Consider the following 12,217-nt stretch of genomic DNA (forward strand, 5'->3'; position numbering starts at 1 on the left):
AATGTCAAGAAAATTTAGCAAACAGCTAGCAAAAATGAGCACAGAACGAAGCATAAGGTGTTTTTGGTCTTTTTACTTTGTGAGTGAATAGCTGTAATCTTAAGGAATCCTGGTAGCTCACTGCTTAAGCACTTGGATGCTAACTGGAAGGTTGGCTGTTTGAAACCCCCCCATCCCCCACATGGCTCTGCAGGAGAAAGACCTTGTGGTCTGCAACTATAAAGATGACAGTTTAGGACACGCTATGAGGTCGTTCTACTTTGTTCTATAGGATCACTGTGGGTTAGAATTGACCGGATGGCAACACCCTTGGTTAATCTGGTTTCGCTATAATTTAAGGAGAACCTGGTGGTTCCGCTGCTAATGAAAAGGTTGGTAGTTTGAACCCACCCAGAGGCTCCTTGGGAAAAAGACCTAGCCATCTGCTCCCATGAAGGTGATAACCAAGAAAACCCTTTGGGAGCAACTCTGGTTTGTCACACGGGATCACTGTGTATTGAAATCAACATGAGGGTACCAAACGACAAGAACAGCTGTAATTTGCATCTGATCCACCTCATTCTTGTACCTACCCTTCCCCGCCCCCCCATGTTGGACAGCGCTCAGTGTGGTTTGTAACGCTGCTGTCTACCCCTCTGTTGGCAGATCCTTCAAGCCAGACTTCATCCTGGTGCGTCAGCACGCTTACAGCATGGCCCTAGGCGAAGACTACCGCAGCCTGGTCATCGGTCTCCAGTATGGAGGACTGCCTTCGGTCAACTCCCTCTACTCTGTCTACAACTTCTGCAGCAAGCCCTGGGTGGTAGGTGACAGGCCAGTCTGACCTCAAAGGGGCTGCAGGGCAATGGGTGCCCCCAACCCTATCGCAGGCCCATTCCCCAGCACAAAAACTTCAATAGTGAGCAAAGTCTCGTTTAAGGAACTAAGAAAGCAACTTGGATCTCGGGCCCATCCTTGTCACCACTGGCTAACAAATAGTATATAATAGCACATTGTCATCTAGTATTATAACGGCCCCAGTAATAAAAGTGAATATCATACTTGCTAATATTCTGTCATCAGTGTGCTGGTTATTAACAGCAGGCACCTTTCTCTGAGCACTTACTGTGTGCCAAGAAAATATGCTGCCAGGTGTTCAGTATCTTGTGAGGTGGGCATCGTTACCCCATCTTAGGGTCCCATAATCAATGAGTGGTGGAACCAGAATCCCAACTCATCACTCTCCAGCCCCCAAGAGTGATTACCTCTCTGAGATTCATCAGTCCCATATATCCATCTGATTTATTTGAGTCTCTGTTTAAATTTTTTCCTAAATACTCTCAAATCCCTTCCCCTGCTTGATTTATTGTCCCTCCCCCACCCCTTGAGTAATTCATTTATGCAGCAAATACTTATTGAGCATCATCTATGGTCCAGGTCTGGTGCCAGATCCTGGGAACAAAACAGACCAACATGCCTTCCCCCATGGGTCTTACATTCTAGTGAGCAGGAACATATGCAGTATATTAATTAATGTGACAGATATGTGTTATTTAATGTGATGATATGATGATACTGTATTATTCCAAGGGGAAAATTAAGTGGGAAAGGGGGAAGTAAATGCAGAGGTTGATGTGGGTTGAAGGTAAATTCTATGATGCCACATAGAGATTTCATCTGCCATGTTTTACTGTCTCTCTGTGTGACCACCATTAAGAGCATGGGTTCTGGAACCAGGCTACATAGGTTCAGGCTTCTTCATTTACAAGCTGTGCAGCCTTGAGCAAGCAGTTTAACTTCTCTTAGCTTGGTTTCCTTATTTGTAAAGTGGTGGTAATAATAAAACCTACCTGGGTTTTTTTTTGTTTTTTTGTTTTTTTTTTTGCTGAACAAAGTGGCTGAGAACGATGGTGGCACCAAGTACATACTCGGTAAATGGTGACAGTGTGGTTGGTCCCGTGCCAGGAGCAAGGCATATGCCCAGTTCACACTTAATAGTCACTGCATGAAAACACACGCTTTATCGATAGATATGAAGTGTTTTCTACCGTTGTTACCTTGGCTGTCATACTATGAACATGTTGTCAGGAGGGACCAGTCCCTGGAGAAGGACATCATGCTTGGTAAACTGGAGGGTCTGTGAACAAGAGGAAGACCCTCAACAGGCTGGATGGGCACAGGGGCAGCAGCAGTGGACTCAGATGTACTATAATTGTAAGGCTGGTGCAGGACCAGATGGTATTTTGTTCTGTTGTACCTAGGGTTGCTTTGAGTCCAAACCAACTTGATGGCACCTAACAACAATGAGCGTGGTTCTGGTCTCCTCAGTCTGTTTTAACTGATGCCATCTGAGCTTCAAATGTCACTGTCTGAAAAGGGTCTTAGCACTGTTGTTGTTGTCAAATGTCGTCGGGTCGGTTCTGACTCACAGCAATCCCATAGAGGGTCTCTGAAGAGTGACTAGTGAGTTTGAACCACCAATCTTGCGGTTCAAGCAGACCTTTCGGTCTAGTACTTATCCTACAGTGCCACACCAGGTCTCCTAGATAGTACTAGCCCGTCCCTTTTGTTTCCAAAAGTAAACCCAAAGCCAGCCCATCACCAATGAGTTGATTCCATAGGGTTTCCAAAGCTGGCACCTTTAGAGAAGCACACTGCCACGTTTTTCTCCTGATGAATGAATGGCTGGTGGGTTCAAACTACCAACTCTGATTTGTGGCTGAGTGCTTTAGGCATGGTGCAACCAGGGTTCCTAGTGATGGTAGCAGCTACCATTTATTAACACTGCAAGCTCCGCCGAGTCCTCAGCAGTCATGCTTTATGGAATGTTCAGCACTTGCTTGAGGAATTATTAAAGTGCCGTCAAGTCGGTTCTGACCCATAGCAACCCTGTATAGGGTTTCCAGGAAATGACTGGTGAGCTTGAACCATCAACCTTGTGGTTCAAACCAACTTTGCAGTCCAGCACAGTAACCCACCACGCCACTTTATGCAGATGGGGAAAGTGAGGCTGGCCTCACTTGGCAAGTAGGTAAGTAGGAGAGCTGGACCTCTTCAAAACCCATGTTTTTAATTCCAGAACTGCTCTCCTTGAAAACCCCATGAGGCAGTTCTACTTCTGTCACATAGGGTCACTATGAGTTGGGATTGACTCATTGGTTCCCAACAACAATAACAAGGGTAGCAAAACAAAATGAAGCTAAAACCAATTGCTTGCAAGTTGACTCTGTGGGTGTCAGAGGAGGACTGTGTTCCATAGGGTTTTCAATAGCTAAACTGTAGGAATTGAGATTGCCAGACCTTTCTTCTGAGGTGCCTCTGTGTAGATTCAACCTCCCGCCTTTCAATCAACAGTCCGGCGCATTAACCAGTTGCACCCTTCAGGGGGAACTGACAAAATGAAGGTTGTGCTCAACCAAGGGAGCACTTTTAGCCCAAGTCAGCTTCCTAAAGGGTTTGGGGATTGGGGGGTGAGGGTTGTAAAAGCAGAGAAAACGTTTATTATAATAATAATAGCTACCATATGAGTGCTTCTGTTAACCAGGCATTGCACATCTGCTCAGTCTTTACAGCAATACTATGAGGTTGGACCTCATAACATGTCCAATTTACCGATGAAGAAACAGACTCAACCAGGAAATGACTTCCCAGGGTTGCACAGAGAGCACGTGGCAAAGAGGACATTTGCACCCAAGGGCGCTGTGGGTTAATGTACCAGACTGAAAAGCCGTTTGAACTGCAAGTTTGGTGCTTCAAGCTCACCAGCTGCTCCTTGGAAACCCTATACAACAGGGTCGCTATGGGTCGGAACCAACTCAATGGCACTTCACAACAACAACAGGAAGACTGGATCCAGAGTCTGTACCCAGACCTAAGATATGAAATTACAGCTTCTCTAGGAAGAAGAGCTTTGTAGGGCAGGGGGCACAGTCCAGGGGTCAGTGGGTCTACCTGTGGACAAGCATCTTGCGTTAAATGTTGAGGACATCATAACTGGTCACTGAATGCAGCTGAGTTGAAATCAGTGGGTCTAGCTTGATGATGGAGAACGTAAACATTCAGCCAAAGGTTCTGACTTTCAGGCTTCATTCAGGCTTCATCCAGAAGGACTCAGAGCAGCCAGACGCTAGAGGCCTGGGATGGGGTGGGAGCTTTCACCGTACTGGACAGCGATGACTGACCAGTGTCCTCTCCTCTTCTCTCCTAGTTCTCTCAGCTGATCAAGATCTTCCATTCCCTGGGCCCTGAGAAGTTCCCGCTTGTGGAGCAAACATTTTTCCCCAACCACAAGCCAATGGTGAGTGCACTGGTTTTATTCTGCTTGTTTTTGCAAGGAGTGTGTGAACAGAAACGAGAATGTCCTCGGTTCCTGTGGATGGAGGAGGTGGGGTCAAGAGCTAAGGAAGGGTGGTGATGTCCTGTGGGGAGCTGGGCTCTTCTCCCTCCAGGTGAAATTCCAGCTAGTTGTGCAAATGAGTAAGATAGACAGCTTTCCTTGAAGCTAGGGGAAAGTTTGGCAAATCAGAGGACAAACTGAATTGGCAGGGGCAGTCCCTGGATATTGAAACCGGAGGCTGAGAGGGAAGAGAAAAGCTGTTTCAGAGGTGGGATGTAGTTTCTCTTGAGCCGTGTGCAGGCCCTGGTTTTGACTTTGATTCCGTGGAAATCAGTCATAGTTGAGCTGCATGGATTCTCAGAGGCAGTTTGCTTGTATGTCCTCTTCGTGTTCTGATTTGGAGGACCTTGAGGTCGTCTCTATGAAACGGTTTCAGCTTGACTCTCGAGCTTGAGTGCGTGGTACAGTTTGGATGGAAGAAGTTCACATCTGTTGGAATGGGGTCTAGAGCTGCCTGACCTGCAGCAGGGAGGGACACCTTGTGTGGGTGGGGGGAGCTCTGGATGCCTCTCGTGGTCTGCCTGTGTATGTGGTTAGTAATCTTCTTAAACTGGTCAAAAGAATGCAGGACTGTGGCTCTTGCTTGGCCTTATGGGAAATATGAGTCTCGGGGAACAAGGTAGTCAATAGAGTGCCCTATAGTCCCAACTTGGGGCCATGGAGCCCCAGACTCCAGCTGCAGAGCAGGATAATCCTATCGAGGGAACAGGACTTCAGACTGTGGTGGGAGCACGGGGAACAGGCAGAGCGATGTTTACTGGTTAATTTTCCTGTATACCAGGTGCACTGGGTCCCGGGAACCCAGATGTGCTGGTGTGGATACGAGGGGCACGTACAACCTGTTCTGGTAAAGGGTAAACACAGAAGAAAGAATGCAGGATTTATCATCAAACTGGGCTGGCTTAGAATCCCAGGTCTATGTGTTTATTAGGTGTCTGCCACCTGGGGCAATGGAAGTGCCTTGGTGGTTCCAACGGTTAATGTTCTCTGCTGTTAAGTGAAAGATGTGAGGTTCGAACCCACCCAGAAGTACCTCAGAAGAAAGGCCTGGTGACCAACTTCGAGAAGCACAATCACTGAAAGTCCTGTGGAGCCCAATTCTGCTCTGAGTCGGCGTAGACACCAGGGCAGGTGGTGGTGCTGGTGGTCCCAGGCCTACAATGACCCTCTTCCTCATTGGAAGCTGTAGGTGTAGTAGAACCACCTCCTCAGGTTGTTGAGATGTACATGATGGTGTATATAAAACACTATGCCTGGCACATGATAGATGCTCAAAATGTGTTCTTGTTGCTAGGTGACGAATGGATTTTTGACTCATAGTGACCCCATGTGACAGAGCAGACCTGGTCCCACAGGGTCTCCTCGGACGTACTCTTTACAGAGGTGCCCTGATGGCACACTGGTTAAGCATTCAGCTGTTAACTGAAAGGTTAGCTGTTCAAACCCACCAGCTGCTTTACAGGACAAAGATGTGGCGGTTGCATCCTTACAAAAGACAGCCTTGGAAGCCCTTTTGTCTATGATTTGGAATCATGGGTTTGGGTTTGGTCATGTTTACAGAAGTAGATTGCCTGGTCTTCCTCCCAGGGAGCTGATGGGTGAGTTTGAACCACTAACTTTTTGGTTAGTAACTGACTACTTAACCATTGCGCCACTAGGAATCCTTGCACAGAGTATTGTTACTAAGTACCATCGAGTCAGTTCCAACTCATAATGACCCTGTATAGTTTCTGAGGAGTGGCTGGTGAGCTTGAACTACCAACCTTGTGGTTCAATCTGACCTTGCAGTCTAGCACATTAACCACTAGCTTTAAAATGGGAGTCAAAACTTTATCTCGGAAAATAGTCAACAGTGGGATGAGAGCTGGACTAGGGGTCCCCAGCTGTGAGCTCTGGGAAGGAATCACCAACTGTAATGGGACTTCTTGATTTCCTGGCATTCCTAATCAGATCAAGTTGAACTTCAAATTTCAAGTCAGCTACTGGCATTGAGGAGTCCTGGTGTGGCACTGTGGGTTAATGCGCCAGACTACAAAGCCGTTTGAACTTCAAGGTCAGCGGTTCAAGCTTACAAGCTGCTCCTTGGAAACCCTATACAAGGTCGCTATGGGTCGGAATCGACTCTACAGCACTCAACAACAACTGGCATTGAGGAGACCTGGTGTGGCGCTATAGGATAAGTACTGGACTGCTAACTGCAAGTTCGGTGGTTCAAACCTACCAGCCGCTCCTTGGAAACCCTATACTGGGCCTGTATGCATCAGAGCATCAGAAGTGACTCGATGTCACTTAGCAATTGGCATTGAGGACTGCTATCTGTAGGCCTCCTTCCCACCTCCAACCAGTTGGGATTTGGGGGGAAAGGGAGGATGAGCAAGAGTGAGTCAGGTTCCCATTTTATGAATGCCTGTCAAACCACTGCCAGACAACTAGATCACCAGTTAACTAGTTGCCATTACCAGGTCAGGTTTGACTCCTGGGGATGCCACGTGCATCGGAGTAGAACTTCACTCTCTAGGGTTTTCTATGGCTGAATTTTCCAGGGTAGATCCTCAGGCCTTTTTCCCAAGGGCCTCTGGACTAACTCAAACCACTCACCTGACAGTTAGCAACTGAGTATACTAACCATTTGCACCTCCCAGGGATGTTGCAGATCCAGATTCCATGCATCCAGGGAGAACCCTGACTTCGGAATCCAGAGAGCAAGGTCACAGTAGGATTAGCAGCCAGGAGGAAATGTGGCGCTTCTGAAATTCCTTCTGCCCTGGGAATGGCTGGAGCATGGTGGGAGTTGCTTGGCTTGACCTCTAGGGGGCGTCAGGGAAGACGCATGCACAGGCCTGCACTTTGAGCAGGCAGGCCAGGCTCTCTGCTGTCTACACACCCCCAGCAGCCTTCAGGACACAACAAGGCACAAGACAGCAGGTGTGTGATAGAAATAAAACCACTTTACTGTTTAGAATAAAGGACACACTATAAAAAGTGGACATTATGCAACATTACAAGACAAATACATTCACGGAATACAAAATTCATAAATAACATGGAGGAAAACTGTAAACAGTGCTACAAAATTTCGCGACAAATACATCCCTTCCAGACAGGGTTTCCTCTGGCTGATTTCTCTCCATCACTTCTGAGGGTCAGGACAGCAGACTGGCCAAAGGGAGAGGCTGGGAAGGGCTCACAGAGGGAGAATCAAGGCAGCTCAGACCCTCCAAGCATGGTTTATTCTCTAAATTCTCCCAGCACCCACAAGAGGCCAATGTGAAAGCGATTGCTAGCCACCTTCCCCATATACACGGCCCGTTTTGTTTTGTGTTTACCAACAGAATTTAAAGTAGTTCTCTCAGGTGGAAAACTCCAATGATCATTTTACTTTAGGTAACTAAGTACCAAACACTTGGGTACCATCCACATCGGTGACAGTCACAATAAAGGGAAGGCCTGGAGCTAAAGAGAGAGGCATCTTTTAGGGGCCTCTGTATCTCTAAGACACAGCTAATCCAATAAGAGATCCACTTGGTTTTTGCTCAAGAGCCGGTATGGAAAATGGCCATGATAAATTAAGAGTCTCCCAGAGTGACCCATCCTAGTCGGAGCTCTATACTGGGGTGAGTGCTTGGGCACAGGGAGGCAGAAGAGATGACCAGCAATCTTGGAATCAGCTCTCCTGATTCTCCTTGGATTTTAGGAGAAATCATGGCTTCCCCATTGGGGCTGGGAGAAAGAATGGGAGTGGCCAGCAGACTGCCCAGGGTCCGTTGCCTCAGGACAAGGACATGAATATACTTCCTAGTTCCTTTCTCCTTCGTGCTGGAAAGCCACTGCAAGTTCTCTAGGGAGGAGCCTTGGGGAGTCTGGTTGCTGGGTCCCCCAATTTGCCAGTCAAGCTGCCTGCACATAGAAGTATATCATCTTCCATTCCGCTGTAGAATTTGACTCAGGAAAATCGCGGCATGTGGGTTTAATTTTTTTTTTTTTCTTTTAAACACAATGTACACATATTACAGCCTACATATGACACAAGATTTAGCAAAATAAAACATCCATGATATGATTGAAATACAGAAGTGTCTCAGCTACATAAATGATTTTAAATTATACAGTAAGTGAACAGGTGAAATAAACAAAGCTATCGCTTACAGAAAGCTCCAAAACCGCCCTGTGATGTAAGTCATCACTCTACAAAGGGCCCTGCTTCGCCCGGGGACCCGCTCTTCTCCTCGCCAGGCCTGGGAGATGGGACTGTGGTTCCACTGACTTTGCTGCTCCGCAGGGACATCCCAAGTCTCCCCGCTGTGTGAGAGATGAGGACCCTCCCTTCCAGGAACCAAGAATGGCCAAAGGGCGCAGAGAGGAGATGCTTGTGAAGGACACTTGTGCGGGTTGGGTCAGGGACTCTATTTCAAGAGCCTTTTGAAGTTGAGAGAAAGGTGATCCCCAAACACCAAGTCTAGGCACACAGCTTCCAAACTGACCTCAGCTCCATCCACTCAAACTGCCCCGTGGAGAGGGTCATGTCTTCCATTCTCCCTCCAGCAAATGCCACTACCGCAAGGTGAAAATTACAATGTAATGAAATCAATCCCAAGGAAACCCAAGCTTAAACTGCTGTCTGCCTCTGGGATTCTGCCAACCGCCGTGCCTGGGCATTTGTGTGTGTGTGTGTGTGAAGATATTACAATAGGATGTCGACTTTTTTCCTCCTGTTTTGATTGGCAGCTCTGTTTCTTAGGGTGGAATGAACTGAAGATAGAAACATGAATAGGATCAGATACATACCCATAATCTTAAAGAGAGAGCGCCCACATGTTTTGTGCCACCATCCTACCATGCCCAACTTTGTCTAATATGCATCATTGTCTACTCTTGGCATCTCACCTTTGACACTAAGGCTTAAAATAATTTTACTTAATAGGAGAATTTATATTATAGCTTTATGTCCCAAAACAACAAAAACACAATGGAAACCCTACAGCAATTGCAGCATTGGGCTTCCTCAGTAAGCACTGAGCATGATCCACTAGGTGAGACCCTCAGTGAGTAAGGTGAAGGGTAGCTGTCCCCAGAGCCTGGGAGGGGTGCTCATCTAGCCAGCATGGGACACTCTTCAGCTTTTCCTCCTGTTGTCCAGGCCCCCACCCCACCCCAGGCATCTCCCATCTGAGCCAACCCAGAAAGGCAGTTAAATGAACATGAGGGTCAGAAGGCAGATGACCCCAGTTATGGGGAAAGGAGGGCTGACTGAGGGTATGTGGAATTTCAAATCTTAACTACAATTGGGGGAGGGGGGGTAGTCAACTTGGAATGTCATGATTTTCTTCAAACAAGCAATGACAACAAAAGAGAAGAGAAGAAGCTATTGGCATATTTAACAGCATTGAACAGAATTCTGTGTCCTGTAAAAAAAAAATTAGCTTATGTCCCAGTGTGGGTATATGCAAATGTGTATACAAACACATCCCATAGGTGAGCTAAAGGCTACTTTGGAAAGGGTATTCTCTACCCAAATCTACTTGGCTATATCTGTGGATAGTGTCTGGTATGTGTATTTCTCCAATTTACATAAAGGCCAAGCTTTCTGCCAAATCAACCAAAACTTTGTCCAGGAACAAGTCATGCGGAGGCTGGGAGAAGAGAGACATTCATTTCAATCCTTCCCCTGAGCACTGGAACACAAGGCACTGTCCAGCCACTGCTGAGCCATGAAGACCCCTGTGTGTACAGTAGAACTGCGCTCCATAGGGCCTTCACGTCTGTGACCTTTGGGAGCATTGTTGGGCCTTGCTTCCAGAGGTGCCTCTAGGTGGTTTTGAACCACCAACCCTTTGATTAGTAGTTGGGCGCTTAACCATCTGTACCATCCAGGGGACTGTAAGAGGTTTTTTTTGCACAAGGCAGGCAAATTGCCTCCTGACCTCCAGCAGATCTTTCAGACTTCATTCAGCTAAGTGAGTTCTGTTATCCTGCCATGGCTGCTTACCCCCGACTCAGAAACATGGGACCCCTGAGCCTATATATAATCTAGTCAATCTGAGCATCTCTGGGCTGGGAGAGTTGTGTGTACCCAGCATCACCCTCTCCTGCAGTCTCTTCTTCCCCTCCTGCTGGCCTGTCTGTAGACACAGACAGACACAGTCTGGGTGGGGCATGCAGTAGCATCTCCTCAGTGTATAAAATCCTCCACGTGCCTTCAGTCTGTTTGCTTGCAGCCCTTGACTTATCCTGAAACAGCTGGCTTTTTGCAACTTCCTTGTCTGAGTCCTTATGTACAGGGACAGAGGAAAGGCTGGGAGATGGGGAGGTGGGAAGAAGAAAGAGGGGCAGGTAGTACAATGCCCAAATGGGGTAGTTTTTCCATGTTCATTTTCCTAAAAAAATATAGATTATATTTTCACAAGGAAGAGGAATTTTGCATCCCTCATTCTTTCTGGAATGGTACCAACAATTCCCAGGTAGAAATGGGTGATGCCCAGACCAAAAAGAAGGGGTGAACCAGGAGAGTGATTCCAAATAAACTCCATGTGACAATGTAGAATTTTCTTTAAGTGTTCCAAGTGCTAAATTTGCAAGAAAACAGGCACTGATTTCATTGTCATCATCATTTGGGAAGAGTTAGTGTCCGAGGGAAGTTCAGTGGGAGGGAGGGAGGTGAGGTGGGGCAGGGTCTGGAGTTCAGGGGTCTGTGGCATTGATAATGCTTTTGTCCGGGGGGGCCCATCCTCGGTACCAGCTGCAGTAACCACCCTTCTGTCGGATGCAGGCATAATGTTTGGACTGGTAGCCGGGGTAGCCGAAGTTGGAGAGCATGTCGGTCCACAGACACTCGTTCTTGGAGGTCACGAAACAAGGCAGGTAGTAGCAAGACTTGATCTGCAATTAGAGAGCAGTCAGTGGTTGGTGGGTTCTGCCTTGGGGGAAGGGCGCACAGGGGGAAGGGAGACGGATGCTTGCCAGAGTCTGGATTCAGAGCCAGGGGCATTCCCCGTTACAGCAATCCCTTAGTAATCATTTTAAAATGGTAATCACTTAAAGAACAATGTTGTTTCTCTGAGATAGGACGAACTAGATGGTGCCTAGCTATCACCACTGGACCCATCTGACTTGGGGCACAATGGCTGACCCTGATTAGGAGCAAAATACAGAAGGAAACTCAAATTCTTACAAGTGGCCAGACTAACTGGACCTCTGAGACCGGAGGACCCCCTGAGACTGTCACTCTGAGGTGCTCCTTAAGCACCTGAACCAAAACTCTCCCCGCCCTAAGATCATCTTCTAACAGAAAAGCAGATTGGTACACAAAATCAAAGATACTACCTACTATAGGTCAGTGCTGTATGAGTCCAAAAGGTTAACATTTAATCCAAAGCAAAGAGAAGATATGGAGGCAGGGAAACTAGAGTACTGGAAATGGAACAACCAGAAAACAATGAATGAGAATGTTGAAAAGTTTACCTAATTGTGAAAATTATCACTAGAAGGGGAACCTAATTTGCTGTGTATACTTTCACCAAAAGCACAATGTTATTATTAAAAAAAATAATAACAATGGCACTAATTGCTGTCAACTCCTGATGCGCTTATGTACAATAGCAGGAAACACGGTCTGGTTCTGAACCATCTTCATGAATCTGTGATAAGCTTGAGCTAATTGTTGAAGCTATTGCAACAATCCATCTCATTGAGGGGTTCTCCCATTTTTGCTAATCCCTTACTCCACCAGACATGATATCTTTCTCTAGAGACTGAGCTTTCCTGAAGACTGTCCAAAATAAATGAGATGAAGCATCATCATCCTGAAGTGTGTGTTAAGAATGAATCTGACATTCGGCTCTGGCC

At 46.9% G+C, this 12,217-nt stretch overlaps 2 protein-coding genes across 3 annotated transcripts in view; one reads left to right on the forward strand and one right to left on the reverse strand.

Annotated features, from left to right (window-relative positions):
* SYN3 (synapsin III) overlaps positions 1 to 12,217 on the forward strand; it is a 697,366-nt gene that overhangs the window by 208,167 nt on the left and 476,982 nt on the right. For both annotated transcript variants that reach the window (XM_006865239.1, XM_006865238.1), the window contains 2 exons: positions 646 to 802; positions 4,187 to 4,276. In XM_006865239.1, the coding sequence (XP_006865301.1) occupies positions 646 to 802; positions 4,187 to 4,276 (247 nt within the window). The remainder of the gene's footprint in view (positions 1 to 645; positions 803 to 4,186; positions 4,277 to 12,217) is intronic.
* The window catches only part of TIMP3 (TIMP metallopeptidase inhibitor 3), a 78,399-nt gene continuing 76,926 nt past the window's right edge, over positions 10,745 to 12,217 (reverse strand). Inside the window, exon 5 of the mRNA XM_006865237.1 lies at positions 10,745 to 11,251. Coding sequence (XP_006865299.1) covers positions 11,054 to 11,251 — 198 coding nt within the window. The 3' untranslated portion in view covers positions 10,745 to 11,053. The remainder of the gene's footprint in view (positions 11,252 to 12,217) is intronic.

The sequence above is a fragment of the Chrysochloris asiatica genome, unplaced genomic scaffold, assembly GCF_000296735.1.
Source record: "Chrysochloris asiatica unplaced genomic scaffold, ChrAsi1.0 scaffold00076, whole genome shotgun sequence".
NCBI lineage: Eukaryota > Metazoa > Chordata > Mammalia > Afrosoricida > Chrysochloridae > Chrysochloris > Chrysochloris asiatica.